The 14237-nt window shown below is 36.7% G+C and overlaps 2 protein-coding genes across 4 annotated transcripts in view; one reads left to right on the top strand and one right to left on the bottom strand.

Annotated features, from left to right (window-relative positions):
- Nucleotides 1-8626, bottom strand: part of LOC142342854 (terminal nucleotidyltransferase 4A-like) — a 55268-nt gene extending 46642 nt beyond the window's left edge. Inside the window, exon 1 of one of the 2 annotated variants that reach the window (XM_075394484.1) lies at nucleotides 7711-8626. In XM_075394484.1, coding sequence (XP_075250599.1) covers nucleotides 7711-8536 — 826 coding nt within the window. In that variant the 5' untranslated portion in view covers nucleotides 8537-8626. Of the gene's footprint in view, nucleotides 1-4953; nucleotides 5107-7710 lie in introns of those variants that run through there. The other variant, XM_075394485.1, reaches the window with a different exon arrangement.
- LOC142342273 (protein Dr1-like) overlaps nucleotides 1-14237 on the top strand; it is a 514279-nt gene that overhangs the window by 81791 nt on the left and 418251 nt on the right. The window lies entirely within an intron of this gene.

Genomic DNA, 14237 nt, shown 5'->3' with positions numbered 1-14237 from the left:
ATTCTGTTATCCGTGAGTTATAACTGGTTTGGTAGTACCCCAGATATAGTTTCCAAAATGATCCAATGCCAATTAAAACACAGGAAACTCCCTGTAAATAAGAAATTTGAGTTGTGGGCTCGTGAACCAAATCAAACTGGCGCGTAGGTCTTTTTTCTCCTGAATTATTGTATTTAACATAGTCTTCTACCATCAGTACGAATACAGTTCAGTGGTAACTAGCATTGCAAAGTATTACATTCTAGTGCTGGTTTTGGTAGTAAAAGTGTTATTTCTCTCTTGCTCTTAACAAATCTTGTTTTATGGTTGCTAAACTCTTTCGATGATCTTCAGTAATATCAAGTTCAATGTCTTTCCTCACAAGTATGTAAAATGGCTTCACTTTTGTTCCAAGGTCTGGCATATAATTTCGATAAAATCGCGCTAATGCAATCAATCGTTTGACTTGATTCTTGTTTGCGGCATTTGATTTTTTTGAGAAATTCATCAATTTTTGTGCTTTCAGGCGGTACTCCTTCTGGTGTCACATTTCGCAGAAACATCATCTTTTGCATTCTAAACTCACATTTTCAGGTGAGAGTTTGAGAACTGATTTTCAAATACACGTTAAAATTTTCAAAACGTAAGAATCAGTTCGTCGATGTTTCTGACTCCACTACCTATGTCATCCATGAATTGAGTGCAAAAATCTGCGACTAAGCATGGATCCAAATATTGTATAAAGGAACTGACTCCAGTTACTGATTTTTTTCTCAGTCCTTTGGATTGACATTTGTACGTGAACTGAAATTGAATGCTAACAATTGAGTAGAAATAACCTTTTCCATCTGTACACAATGATAAGCTTGTGAACAGTCAAGCTTGAAGTTTTTCCGGGGAAGTGATTTAATACATCAGGCGTGTTTGATATTAGGAAATTGCTGTTAAGGTAGTCGCTTCGTAGGAGGTGATTGATTTGCAGTAGATCCATTAAGAATCTGAGTTGCCGCGATTACTTTTGGTGTGCAGACAAAGGACTGCAATACTTTGACTGTGGTAGTGTAGTAATTAGTCTGTACTAGTGCAACAGGGCAAGTTCAGTTATAAGTTCAATTATCAGTGCTGGTGGTCCTTGTGTCTAGATGAAAAGAACTTACGCAGATTTTTCGTATTCTATTTTTCGTCCAGCGTGCATGGTTTTGTGATCAAACAGCCGAGAGAAACTAGTATCGAACTACTTTATAAAATCTTCTTTCATCTGCGATATAGACTTTTAGCAAATTCCATCTTATAATGAAGTGATACAAATACGGAAACTTTTATCTTAAGCAACTTTTTGAAAGGATTTGAGTTAATTGAGTTGGAATTTGATAGGTTCAAATTCTATTTTCTGTTGATTCGCTAAATTTCTAAGTTTCTATTCAAATGTTACTTTATCCGTTTTTGGTAAACCAACGAAATATCTTTTGCTGAAATTTTCTCACAAAAGGTCAAAGAAGATTCATATCAGAATCATAGGTCTTCAGGACATTGTTAATGACCCTGAAATGCAAACATTTGAAATTTCTGTTTATGTGCCAAAACGTTGCATTCAATTAAAAATTTGCTGTTTTCACTGCTTGTCACTGTCTTTGAAACTATTGTGACAAATAAAATGGATAACAAAAGCAAAAAACTAAAGTTTTCCAGACTACTATGTTTCTCAGTCAAAAGCGAACACTCAATTAGCTATCTGGGATATTGAACCATAAACTTCCAGTGTATACCGGTTTTTGTAGCCCCATTTATATGTAGGATAGATATGTGAACAATTATTTAGTTTTACAAATGGATTTACAGAACACGAAAATTGGGCAGGATAGCGCTAATATCTCAATTTCATAGAAGTTTTACTGTACTATATTGGTTTGATTTGTTCTAAATTAAGCTGGAAAGCGCTGCTTTCTTGGAAATTTTCCACGCAACAATTTTACTTCTTAGTTTAGTTCTTCGTAGTCTCGTGATTAAAATTTTGTCCATACAGTTCAAAAAATTCAATAGGAGAACTCCTAAACTCACTACTTGCGTTCTCGAATTTGACAGATTAAAATTTTGTCCATAATTCAAAAAAAAATTCAAGGAAGAGAACTCCTAAAATCACTTCCTGCGTTCTCAAAATTTTGACAGTCCGTTAATTCTCAATCAGGAAATTGTAATATTTTTTAGCGATAACAACTGAGTAAAGCAGCTGGATATTGGGTTTAAAAAAACATATTTACGTCTCAGAGCAAATTTGGACTGTCAAACTCAATTTTTTCTGCATATAGATATATTCAAAACTTTAGTGATAACCACTGAGAACAGTAGCTGAATATTTAAAATAACTAAAAAAGCATTCTTTAGGTTGATTCTTTCTTTACCGGCAATCCTTTCTTGAATTCCGACGTAGTTTATATTCTACAGTCCAGTTTTCAAGGATTTTGATCCCTTCTAGTTGATTTTTAAGATTACGTTCTAAATAAGACACTTCAAAAAATGAGCTTTCAAAGGTTCAGTCTTAATATTGATTGCTTCTCGCCTTCTATGAAAGTTACAATCTGACAGTTAAGGAATGTTTTAGGACAAAACAGTCAAGTCAAAAGATTGCATTAAAAGACACGTTTCCAATAATTTCTTCACACTAAAAGAAACCAGTCTGAATAAAAAACTATGAACAAACATAGCTTGCAGATTGCCAGAAAATAGCCGCTTAGTAGATCTGAAGTCTCACAAAAAACAGTGAGACAAACCAAAAAAAAATAGTCTTTTCATTGAAGGCCGATAAGTTAAATTTTGATTAAAAATCTGTATAAGTTATTGCTGCCTCTATTAGCTGATCTCAAATAACCTTCATTTAGAGTTACACAAACCCATTTGACCTTATCTCTTTGAATTAAAGTAAATAAAAGTCAATTTCAAAGTGAAGTCATTTTTGAGAGTGGGGTAAGTCAAGTGTGACCAAAAATTTAATCACGCGCATGAACAAAAAAACCTAAAAGCGAAAAATGACGTCACGCACGCAATTCAGTTTAAATTGCATGAACGAATGAACAAAAGGCAGATTTGAAGTGGTTGTGACGTCATGTCATAACAAAAATCGCTACGACGAAATAAGAAAAAACATAGCAGGACAAGTCCTGACGTACAATTCAAAGAACTTTCATTGACTAAACAAAAAATAGACCTAGGACACTATGAGTGAAATGGAAAAAATATTTCGAATAAAATCAGAAAAAAACAATGTAAAAACAGTAAATCAATGAAAAAATGCCGCATGTGGACAAAAAACCACTAGCGAGAAATGAATATTGGCTTGAAACCAAAAACTAGGACTAGAATGAACTATGAAAGGATTGAAAAAACCATTTAGAAAAAATATCCAATACTAAAAGTGGAAAAAACAGTAAAAATCAAAATGAAATTGCCGCAAGTGAACATTAAACCAGTAGCGAGAAAGCGAATTTTTGTTCAAACACCATTTTCTCACTCCACTTTAAATTTGAGCAAAAAAAATTCACGCCACAAAAACACTCGCTTTTTCTCTCCACTTCCTGTTTCGGCGTGACTAAAATCACTACAAAAACCATTTCGAACAATTTTCTCTGTTCAGTGGAAAAAGTATTAAGAGCAAATATCGCACTGACCTCTAACGGATATAAGATGTGATATTTTACACCAAGAGAAGTATTTCCACCTTTATTAGCGACTACTGATCATATTAAATATACGAAAAAAAACCGTGTATCCGGAAAAATATGGTTGCTACTTTTTGAACCTTATTTACACTCAAGCTGTCGCTATTCATTAATTTTTAGCAGTCGAATCAAAATAGGTAAACATAACAGACAAACGCCGGGTGAATTGCTCTCAAGCGACCGGTTGGATTTATCAGAAGCTGGCTAAGGGGCTTGAGGAGAGCTCAGCGATGGGGGGCTGATGGTCGGCAACAGTGGGGATACCAACGGTGAAGGGGGTCTTTGGCTGCACTGGGCCCTTACGGCTTAAACGATGTCCAGGATGTGAAATTAGGGGGAGGGGTGAGTGAGGGCGATGTGGTGAGGGGGTCAAATTCTAAGAACCGCTCTTCACACCATAAGTATAGGTCTCCAAAACAGTTTCTGTGAATCGCATATTTGAAGACTAGTGAGCTAGAGGGCTCTAAGAGCACTTATTGCGATGTGGGCGCTGCCTGTTCATCCCGTTTTGAGGACAGAAAGTCAAGTGGGTCAGACAAAATTCGGTCAAGCAAAAAATCGCATAAAAAAGGCCAACAGGACTTTAAAAAATGCTAAAAATTTCGTTTGAGAGCAATTAATAAACAAGTATTATTTGCGAGTTCTCAAATCAGATGAATGTTCGTCAAACTTATTTTCCAGATAAAATTATTGCGATTAAAAAATGGATCTTTTCAACTTTTCCCAATTAGTACCTAGTAGAGAACCTTCACCCCTTATGTACTATACTTTACCGCAATATTACTTGGCCTATAGTAAAGATAGCCGAATATCAGCTTAGGCGCAATTGCGGACCGCTGTTCACGGCTATGCCTCTCATGGATGTTATCTGAAAATCTCGGGACGGTTATTGCTGCGAAGCCTCGACCATCTCCCACCTATCCGCCCGGAATTCTTTCCACGTTAAATTCCAAGACAGAGACAGCTAATTGTCAGAGCATGGCTTATTTTATTCAATTCAGTTTAAATTAGAATAACCAAATGTGCAAAATTATTGGTCGTGTCTGATTGGTTATTAAATCTATCGCTTAAATTCTATTGAGGAATAACCCCCATTGGCAAAACGGGGTGGCAATTGTTGAAAAGATTCTAAAAGTTTTCTAGCTTAGAAAGCTAACCCACGAAGTACAAATGTCGTGTTATAATATTATCGATTTATTTGTAACTTCTGAATTAATACTGATTAACTCGTAAGGCCAAATTTTGCGAACAGAGTACTTACAATTACTATTATGGTTCTCCATAAAATTTCTCTGTTCATAGGAGCCCTGATCCAAAACCTTGATGCTGCAGGTCTCGTGATTAAAATGTTGTCCATACAGTTCAAAAAATTCAAGTAGGAGAACTCCTAAATTCACTACTTGCGTTCTCGAATTTGACAGATTAAAATTTTGTCCATAATTCAAAAAAAAAAATTCAAGGAAGAGAAGTCCTAAATTCACTTCCTGCGTTCTCAAAATTTTGACAATCCGTTAATTCTCAATCAGGAAATTATAAAATTTTTTAAGGATAACAACTGAGTAAAGCAGCTGGATATTTGGTTAAAAAAACATATTTAGGTCTCAGATTTTGTCTTGTTGCATTCAATTCAAGTTTTGCTGTTTTCACATTTTTTCACTGCTTGTCACTGTCTTTGAAACTATTGTGACAATTAAAATGGATAACAAAAGCAAAAAACAAAAGTTTTTCAGAATATTATGGTTCTCAGTCAAAAGCAAACACTCAATTAGCTATCTGGGATATTGAATTAAGATTCCAGTGTATACCGGTTTTTGTAGCCACGTATTTATATGTAAGATAGATATGTGAACAATTATTTAGTTCTACTTAACTGGATTTACAGAACAAGAAAATTGGACAAGATAGCGCTAATATCTCAATTTCATAGAAGTTTTACTGTACGATATTGGTTTGATTTATTCTAAATTAAGCTGGAAAGCGCTACTTTCTTGGAAATTTTCCACGCAACAATTTTACTTCTTAGTTTAGACTTTATTACTTTGTTCAAAATGTCTCAAATGTAACGAAAACCGGAATTCTGGATAAGTTGACAATTGAACAAACAGGATGGTAACAAGAACCGGTATCTGGGACTATCTCACGTTTGAGTCTCAGATTTGATTAAAGGTCATAATTACCTGTCACAGGGAATATATACTGACAGCCAAATTTGGTTGATTCTCAAAAAGAAATTGTCAAATTTTTTGCGATAACAAATGAGTAAAGCAGCTGGCTATTTGGCTTAAAAAACGTATTTACGTCTGAGCAAATTTGGACTGTCAAATTCAGTTTTTTTCCATATAGATATCAAAATTTAAGTGATAACAACTGAGAACAGTAGCTGAATACTTAACAACTAAGAAAAAAGCATTCTTTAGGTTGATTCTCTACCGGCAATCCTCTCTTGATGTCCGACGTAGTTCCTATTCTACAGTCCACTTTTTAAGGATTTTGATCTCTTCTTGTTGACTTTTAAGATTACTGTCTAAAAGGAAACTTCCAAAAACTGAGCTTGACAAAAAAGTCCGCTCAAATTATTGCATTAAAAGACACGTTTCCAAAAATTGCTTCAAACTTCACAATTAAAAAAGACCAGTCGAAATTTGAATGGAAAACTAATGAACCATTAAAAGCCATCTCGAACAATTTTCTCTGTTCAGTGGTAAAAGATTTAAAAGGAAAATCGCACTGACCTCTTTCGGATATAAGATGTGATATTTAACACCAAGAGAAGTATTTCCATCTTTATTAGCGACTACTGGTCATATTATATGTACGAAAAACCATTGTAACCGGAAAAATATTGTTCCTACTTTTTGAACCTTATTTACACTCAAGCTGTGGCAATTCATTAATCTTTAGCAGTCGAATCAAAAAAAATAAACAACAGAATAACGTCGCGTGAATTGCTCTCAGGCGGCCGGCTGGCTTTGTCAAAGCCAGCTTCATTTTAGTGAGGCTGGCTTCAGCCTAACTGAAGGGGCGTGAAGTGAGCTCAGTGATGAAAGTGTGCTGATGGGGGCAACAGAAGGGGAGGTCAACGGTGGAGAGGGTTCTTTGGCTGCACGGGATCGTGAAGCCTGAAACTACGTGCAGGGGTGTGGATTAGGGGTGATCGAGGGCGCTGATGTGGGGAGTCTCCAAATCAGTTTCTGTGAATCGCATACTTAAAGACTTGTGAGTTAAAGGGCTCTAAGAGCACTTAATGCCATCTGGGCGCTGCCTGTTTAGACCGTTATTGAGGACGAAAAGTCAAATGGGTCAGACGAAAAAGCGGTCAAGCAAAAAACCGCATAAAAAAGGCCAACAGGACTAAAAAAAATGCTCAAAATTTTGTTTGAGAGCAATTAATAAAAAGTATTGTTTGCGAGTTCTCAAATCAGATGAATGTTTGGCGAACTTATTTTCCAGAGAAAATAATTGCGATTAAAAACTGGATCTTTTCAACTTTTCCCAATTGGTACCTAGTAGAGAACCTCCACCCCTTCTGTGCTATACTTTACCGCAATATTCCTTGGCCTAGAGTTAAGATAGCCGAACATCAGTTTAAGCGCAATTGCGGACCGATGTTCACGGCTATGCCTCTCATGGATGTTATCTGGAAATGGCGGGACGGTTATTGCTGCGAAGCCGCGACGTTCTCCCACCTATCCGCCCGGAATTCTTTTCACGTTGTATTCCAAGACAGCCAATTGCCATAGTATGGCTTATTTTATCCAATTCAGTTTAAACTAGAATGCGCAAATGTGGAAAGTTATTAGTCGTGTCTGATTGGTTATTAAATCTATCGCTTAAACTCTAGGGAAGAACAACCCCCTTTTGCAAAAAGGGGTGGCAATTGTTGAAAAGATCCTAAACGTTTTCTAGCTTGTAAAGCTAACCCACGAAGTGCTAATGTGTTATATTATCGATTTGTTTGTAACTTCTGAATTACTACTGATTAACTCGAAAGGCCAAATTATGCGAACAGAGTACTTACAATTACTATTATGATTCTCCATAAAACTTCTCTGTTCATAGGAGCCCTGATCCAAAACGTTGATGCTGCAGGTCTCGTGATTAAAATTTTGTCCATACAGTTCAAAAAATTCAAGGAGGAGAACTCCTAAATTCACTTTCTGCGTTCTCCAATTTACTACTTTAGACCGCAACTGTAGCATACTGATAATCATAAGCACCAAGCTGTAGGAATTTATACCACCACTGTAAACCTCCAATAACTGGTGATAACTAAGGAATTGTTTTAAGACAAATAGTAAATACGGCAATTGTGGAAAATTCCTGATTTGTTGGGCGGTAAATGTAGCACTCTCCCGGTGATTCCTCAAATTGACACCGATATCCACTTTATACAATGTTGCTCTATCTGTAAATTTGATGATAGGCGTATGGACAAGGTCAAGCACCATGATAGAATCAGGAGAGGAAAAACCCTCGTCAGCTAAAGAGTTTTTTAAAGCACGCAATACGTCGGTCTTCTGAGATTCTTGCACATCTAGGCAAACACATAGATCAATGTCACTGGTGGGTAAATAAAGACCAGTTTTCGCGCTTCCAAAAACTTCAACGGCGGCATTCGCCCATGTACGCATGACAACACGCTCGATGCGTTCTATCAAGGCAACTCGACTTGTATGCTCTTGTTTTGATGGACCGATGTAGCGAAAGAAATCAACTATTTCATCATGTAACCCAATAGCGTCAAAGTGATAGCCTTTTGATGAGGGTATCCATGGATATTCGGAATCGATGTCTTTTGGTAGAATTGGTTGTCTGGCTCCAGCCTGCTTGTTGTTTAAATTCATTATATATCTGAAATAAATCGCAGATCGCAGTGGCTGTCGAAGCTGCGTGAAAAACAGTTCGCGGGTAATCTAAGCGAAACTTGGATTTGTCGTTCCCACCCGGTCACAGCCACATTTTAAAGATCAGTACTAATGATATTAGGTCGGCGATTACCTTTCCACAAGTGCCTGCGTCAGTTTCGATGTTGTATAAATCGTGAAGGCTTTCATCAAATTTAGAATAGAAATTCTTAACGTTGGCACGATGTGACTCAGGAATGACGGTACGGTTCTCGATTATGCCATTCAATACCTGTTATGCCAAGCAGAGTCATTTCATCCTCAAGTTTTTAGACTTTTTTGGACTTACCGGCTGTTTCTTGTAGTACTAGGAAAGGATTTTGATATGTTGATTCCAGGGGGCGTCAGCCCCTTCATTGTACAAATGGCACTAGTTTCTGATACGAATTAATTTCGACAGGAGCATTGTCGTGCAACAATCAAGTCAGAAGTAAAACTTGAAAAAACATTGACTATTGTCCTTATCGCAACCAAAACGAGTTGGTTGTTCCCGCAACTTAAAACTGATATAAAAAACTTAACAAACTGTCTAGAACAATGTAATTGAATCCTTATCTACATTCTCTTACATTTTATGGTTTACCCCTCGTTCAAAGAACAAAACCTTCTTTCCCCAAAACAATTTTGAGGACAAAAGTCTCCCCTGTTACCGGCAAATAATTTCTTTGTTCCACAACTTGTGCGACGCACTGAAGAGAGCATCAGCGGTCAGTGCAACCATCAAGTGCCTAGCACAGTAAACGGAACCCGAAAGCTGGGAGCCGGTCAAGACAAAGAAAAGACAGAAAAGACACAGAAAAGACACAAAAAAAAAGACAAGCAATTTTTTCAGCGACGAAGCCAAGTTTGGGTTACAAACGTCACCCCGACGAGAGGATATAGTTTTGTTTACTGGTTTCAGACGTCACCAGCAGAAGTCCGCCCGAGGTCTCAGACGTTACCTCTGATGTCCTGTTCCCCGGTTAGAGCCATCCAAAATCTCTATTTTTTTTTTCGACAAAAAGCCTCCAAAATTGATATTTGTCCCCCAAAAAAACCTTATTTGTTACTATAACACCTCGATTCATAAACCTTGACTAGTTTCATTATTTTCAAAGCGAGTAAAGGCAATTTTCTCATTTTTAAAGAAAAATCTGCGAAAAGAAAAACACAAAAATCAGAGAAAAGTTCCTTAAATCAGAAAATTCAAAAAACACAATTTAGTTTTCTGACTACTTATCCGTTTCAATTGCGGAAAAAACTATTAAACCACTCTTTTGAATTGGTTTGTAATCAAACAGAAAGCTATTTGCATCGATATATCCAATCAGTATCATATAAATAAGAAATGTCGGAGAAAATTTTTTGAATTCAGAAAATTCAAAAAACACAATTTAGTTTTCTGACTACCTATCCGTTTCAATTGCGGAAAAAACTATTAAACTACTCTTCTGAATTGGTTTTCGATCAAACAAAAAGCCAATTTGATCGATATATCACATCGGTATCATATCAATGAGAAATGTCAGAAAAAAATTTTTGATTTCAGAAAAGTCAAAAAACACAATTTAGTTTTCTGACTACCTATCCGTTTCAATTGCGGAAAAAACTATTAAACCACTCTTTTGAATTGGTTTGTAATCAAACAGAAAGCTATTTGCATCGATATATCCAATCAGTATCATATAAATAAGAAATGTCGGAGAAAATTTTTTGAATTCAGAAAATTCAAAAAACACAATTTAGTTTTCTGACTACCTATCCGTTTCAATTGCGGAAAAAACTATTAAACCACTCTTTTGAATTGGTTTGTAATCAAACAGAAAGCTATTTGCATCGATATATCCAATCAGTATCATATAAATAGGAAATGTCGGAGAAAATTTTTTGAATTCAGAAAATTCAAAAAACACAATTTAGTTTTCTGACTACATATCCGTTTGAATTGCGGAAAAAACTAATAAAGCACTCTTCTGAATTGGTGTTCGATCAAACAAAAAGCCACTTTGATCGATATATCACACCAGCATCATATCAATAAGAAATGTCAGAAAAAATTTTTTGAAATCAGAAAATTCAAAAAACCCAATTTAGTTTTCTGACTACATATCCGTTTGAATTGCGGAAAAAACCATCAAACCACCCTCTTGAAATGATTTGTAATCAAGCAGAAAGATATTTGCATCGATATATCGAATCAGTACCATATCAAAAAGAAATGTCAGAAAAAAAATTTTTGAAATCAGAAAATTCAAAAAACACAATTTAGTTTTCTGAATCCATATTCGTTTCAACTGCGGATTAAACCATTGAAACACTCTCCTGAATTGATTTGCATTGAGAAACAAAGCCATTTTCATCGATTTATCCAATCAGTATCATGTAAATGGAAAATGTCAGAAAAAATTTTTTGAAATCATAAAATTCAAAAAACACAAGTTAATTTTCTGACTACATATTCATTTGAATTGTCGAATAAACCACTAAACAAACCCCTAAGACAAGTCATTGTCAGTCTGTTTGATTGTTTTATCTGTATAGGGGAGTAAATAGAAAGTCTTTAGGCGCCACACCAAATATCAAAACTTTCATTTGACAAAAATAAACACCATTTTATTTTTTTTTGGGAAAAACTTCCAAAATTCCTCGGTCTCAGACGTTGCCGTCTGCGAAGTCCTTTTATCCCTATTTGTTTCAGACGTTACCATCAGCAGAAGAGGAGTTTTCAAAGAAAATTGGTTCCAGTAGTCACCAGAAATTTTGATGTCTTTTTCCTACTTTCAATTTTTTTCTGAAAGGTAGATCTCAGACGCTAATTGTCGGAAAGAGCTTTGAGAGTTTAATACAGTCAATGCATTTTGTAAATAACGAAGACAGAGTGAAAAAGAGCAGATAAAGTCACACAGTTTTGAAGAAAACGAAAAGTTTCGCAAAACCCGGAAAAGACAATTTCCGAAAGAATTCTAAAGTTTCCCACAATATGACTCGTCTCTGCAACTTTCTAGCATTCAGTAGCCCTTCTGTAGCCCTTGTTGCCTAAACGCATCGCATTTTTGCTAATTTCTTATCTTTAGCCGTCAAAACAACAATAAACTCCTAGAAAAAGAACAGGTTTCAAAGTTAATTCGCAAAAATTGTGAGGGGTATTCATTAATCATAGTGTTTGGTTAGGGTTAGGGAGCTAAGGAAAAATTTTTTGGGTAGCTTTATAAGCTTTCTGTTTGGTAATTAATATTTTCCATGTACATAGTTCAAGCTCGTTGTAGCTTCTGTAGAAAAATGTTTGTACATCTTCGTTACGGTTCGTTTTGTTATTGCTATTTCAGTGTTCGCCAATTTTCGGATTTTATTTCTCAGTTCTGCCGTCCTATTTCAGAAATTTTCATCCGTTTTCTTAACAGGTTTGTTTTTAGTTCCAGCTGCTGGTTTTGACTGGTGATTCTTTTTCTTTGGGGCAGCTTGTTCGACTCAAACTTGTAGTTTCCGTTTTCAATCGAATTCACGAAGAGTAGGTCGTGGAGTTCGAAAAACATCGAGAGTGGAAGGACATTCATTTTGATCAATCGATTTTTGCAGTCAAATTCTTTGCCGAGTATCCTCGCCGAAGCCTTTCTTTGCCCCTTTTCAATGCACTTCATATCATTTTTGGACGGGTTTTGTCTATTTATATTCACACGGTCCCAATAATTATGGTCAGTCTCCTAAGAAGATAACTGGTGGTTATGGTAGTTTGATGATCGCCTCTCCGGAACAAATACACGTCGTTTCCCCACAACTTTTTTCAACCGGGTTGTTGAACTTTTGAGGGTATGTTTTATGTTTGTGAAGCGCTCGACAAAACAGCATACTGTCTCCGCAACAACAAAAGGGATCGTAAAAATTTAGTTTGCAGTGGTATTGATAGGTTATAAGCATAATTGAATGTCAAAACCTGCCTTTTACAGTTGAGATTTTTGACAGTTTTAATGTTCTTTTTTAAGCCCCTCTTCTACCTTGTTATAAAGAGACATATCTTCTCCAATAAAGTCTACCGCTATAGCCTCTGCATATGATGCAGCCTTTTGGTTAAAAACGTTATTTAGCCCCTCACCTTATAGGATAGTCGGTCAACTCGTAGCCTTTTGGTGGTTGGGGTAGGACCTCACTTAAGGAAGAGTAGGTCGAGGAGTTCGAAATACATAGAGTGAAGGATATGAATTTTGATCAATCGATTTTTGTAGTCAAGTTCTTTGCCGCATATCCAGGCCGAAGCCTTTCTTTGAAGCTTTTCAATGCACTCCATATCAGTTTTCTATGTATATTAACACGGTCCCAATAATCCTTTAATTATGATCAGTCTCCTGGGACGATAACTGACGCGTTAATGGTAGTTCGATGATCACCTTTCTACATCCTGTAGCCCTTTCGTGGTAGGGGTAGCTTGCTCATGTAGATATTGAAGAACATACGCAAATTTTTCAAACCAAAATGGTTTCAAATATAGTTAGAGCTTTAACTCTTCACCCTTAAACTTTCTTATCCTCCAACTTTCAAAACCACTTTCAATTTCCCATGACACGATGTTGCTATAGACTATTTCTGCTCTCAGGCTGTTTTTTGCGATCAACTGGACGATATTTGAAAGCATTTTTGTTTTCGCGACGCATGGCATCTCACATGTTGACTGGGCGCCACATTTTTGATAATTATTTTATCCTCGCTTCTTCACTTTTTATAAATAAAAAAGGACCGTGAACACCATTCGGCAACGATGCATGTTTAGTTGAGCGTCATCATCAGTAGTGGTGGAATTACTCGAGAAAACTTCTCAATCGAGAGATGAAGTTTTGGCTCTATCTGGACATAGTGGCAAACGTCATCCATCAGGTTTGCAAACACGTCTCTGATTTCGTTGTGTCATATGTGCGTATACCCGCCTTTGGCACAATGAAGGGCATGGGTGAGGCTAAATTCTTTACCGCATGGGCACATAGCTTGCGTGTTCTTCGCTTCCCAGGTGTAGCGAAGTGCTTTTCAATCAAGGAACTCAGTCTTCGTGAGATCAAAACCACGTTTTTATAACGGAAGCGCTTTTGACAACGGAAGCCAGCTAGATGCTCCTTTCTCCGAGACCAGCTGGATGGTATAATTCATTTCTGGTAGATTGTTTTCGATTCTGGATGTTTTCGAGATGAGTTCACTTTGCATGTCTGCTTTCTGTCTGAGACTGATCTTGGTTTGTTCTAATTCACATTGTTGAAACTCGAATGCACATTATTTAATGACGCCAATGGACTTGAGAGTTTAATTGATTGCTCAAGATTTTTATAAAGATCTTGCGGGAGGGCGATGTTAAGCCCACCCATTCTGAGAGAGACACAATAAAGTTCTCTTTCCTCTTGGATTATTTCTTTGCCGACGATGTTCGGTATGACTCGGCCAAGCCGCTCCTCCACCTTGTCCAGAACGCCGTCCACGGAGGGTGTAGTACGCGAGAAGCTCAATTTCTGATGAACCCCCTTCGACAAACATTCATAGGCATTCTGGGGAGAGGTGAGAGCAAATTGACCAAGTCTGTCCAAACTTTTTGTGTATTTAATTTCTGCCTCTTTCATGAAATCTTTACTGGCCTCAGTGCTACCGATAACTGATCCCACGACTTGAGCGCCCCGCGTGATTTTCC

The sequence above is a fragment of the Convolutriloba macropyga genome, chromosome 7 (assembly GCF_964194025.1).
Source record: "Convolutriloba macropyga chromosome 7, txConMacr16.3, whole genome shotgun sequence".
NCBI lineage: Eukaryota > Metazoa > Xenacoelomorpha > Acoela > Convolutidae > Convolutriloba > Convolutriloba macropyga.
Note: the sequence above shows the minus strand (reverse complement) of the source record. Positions and strands in the feature narration are given on the sequence as shown.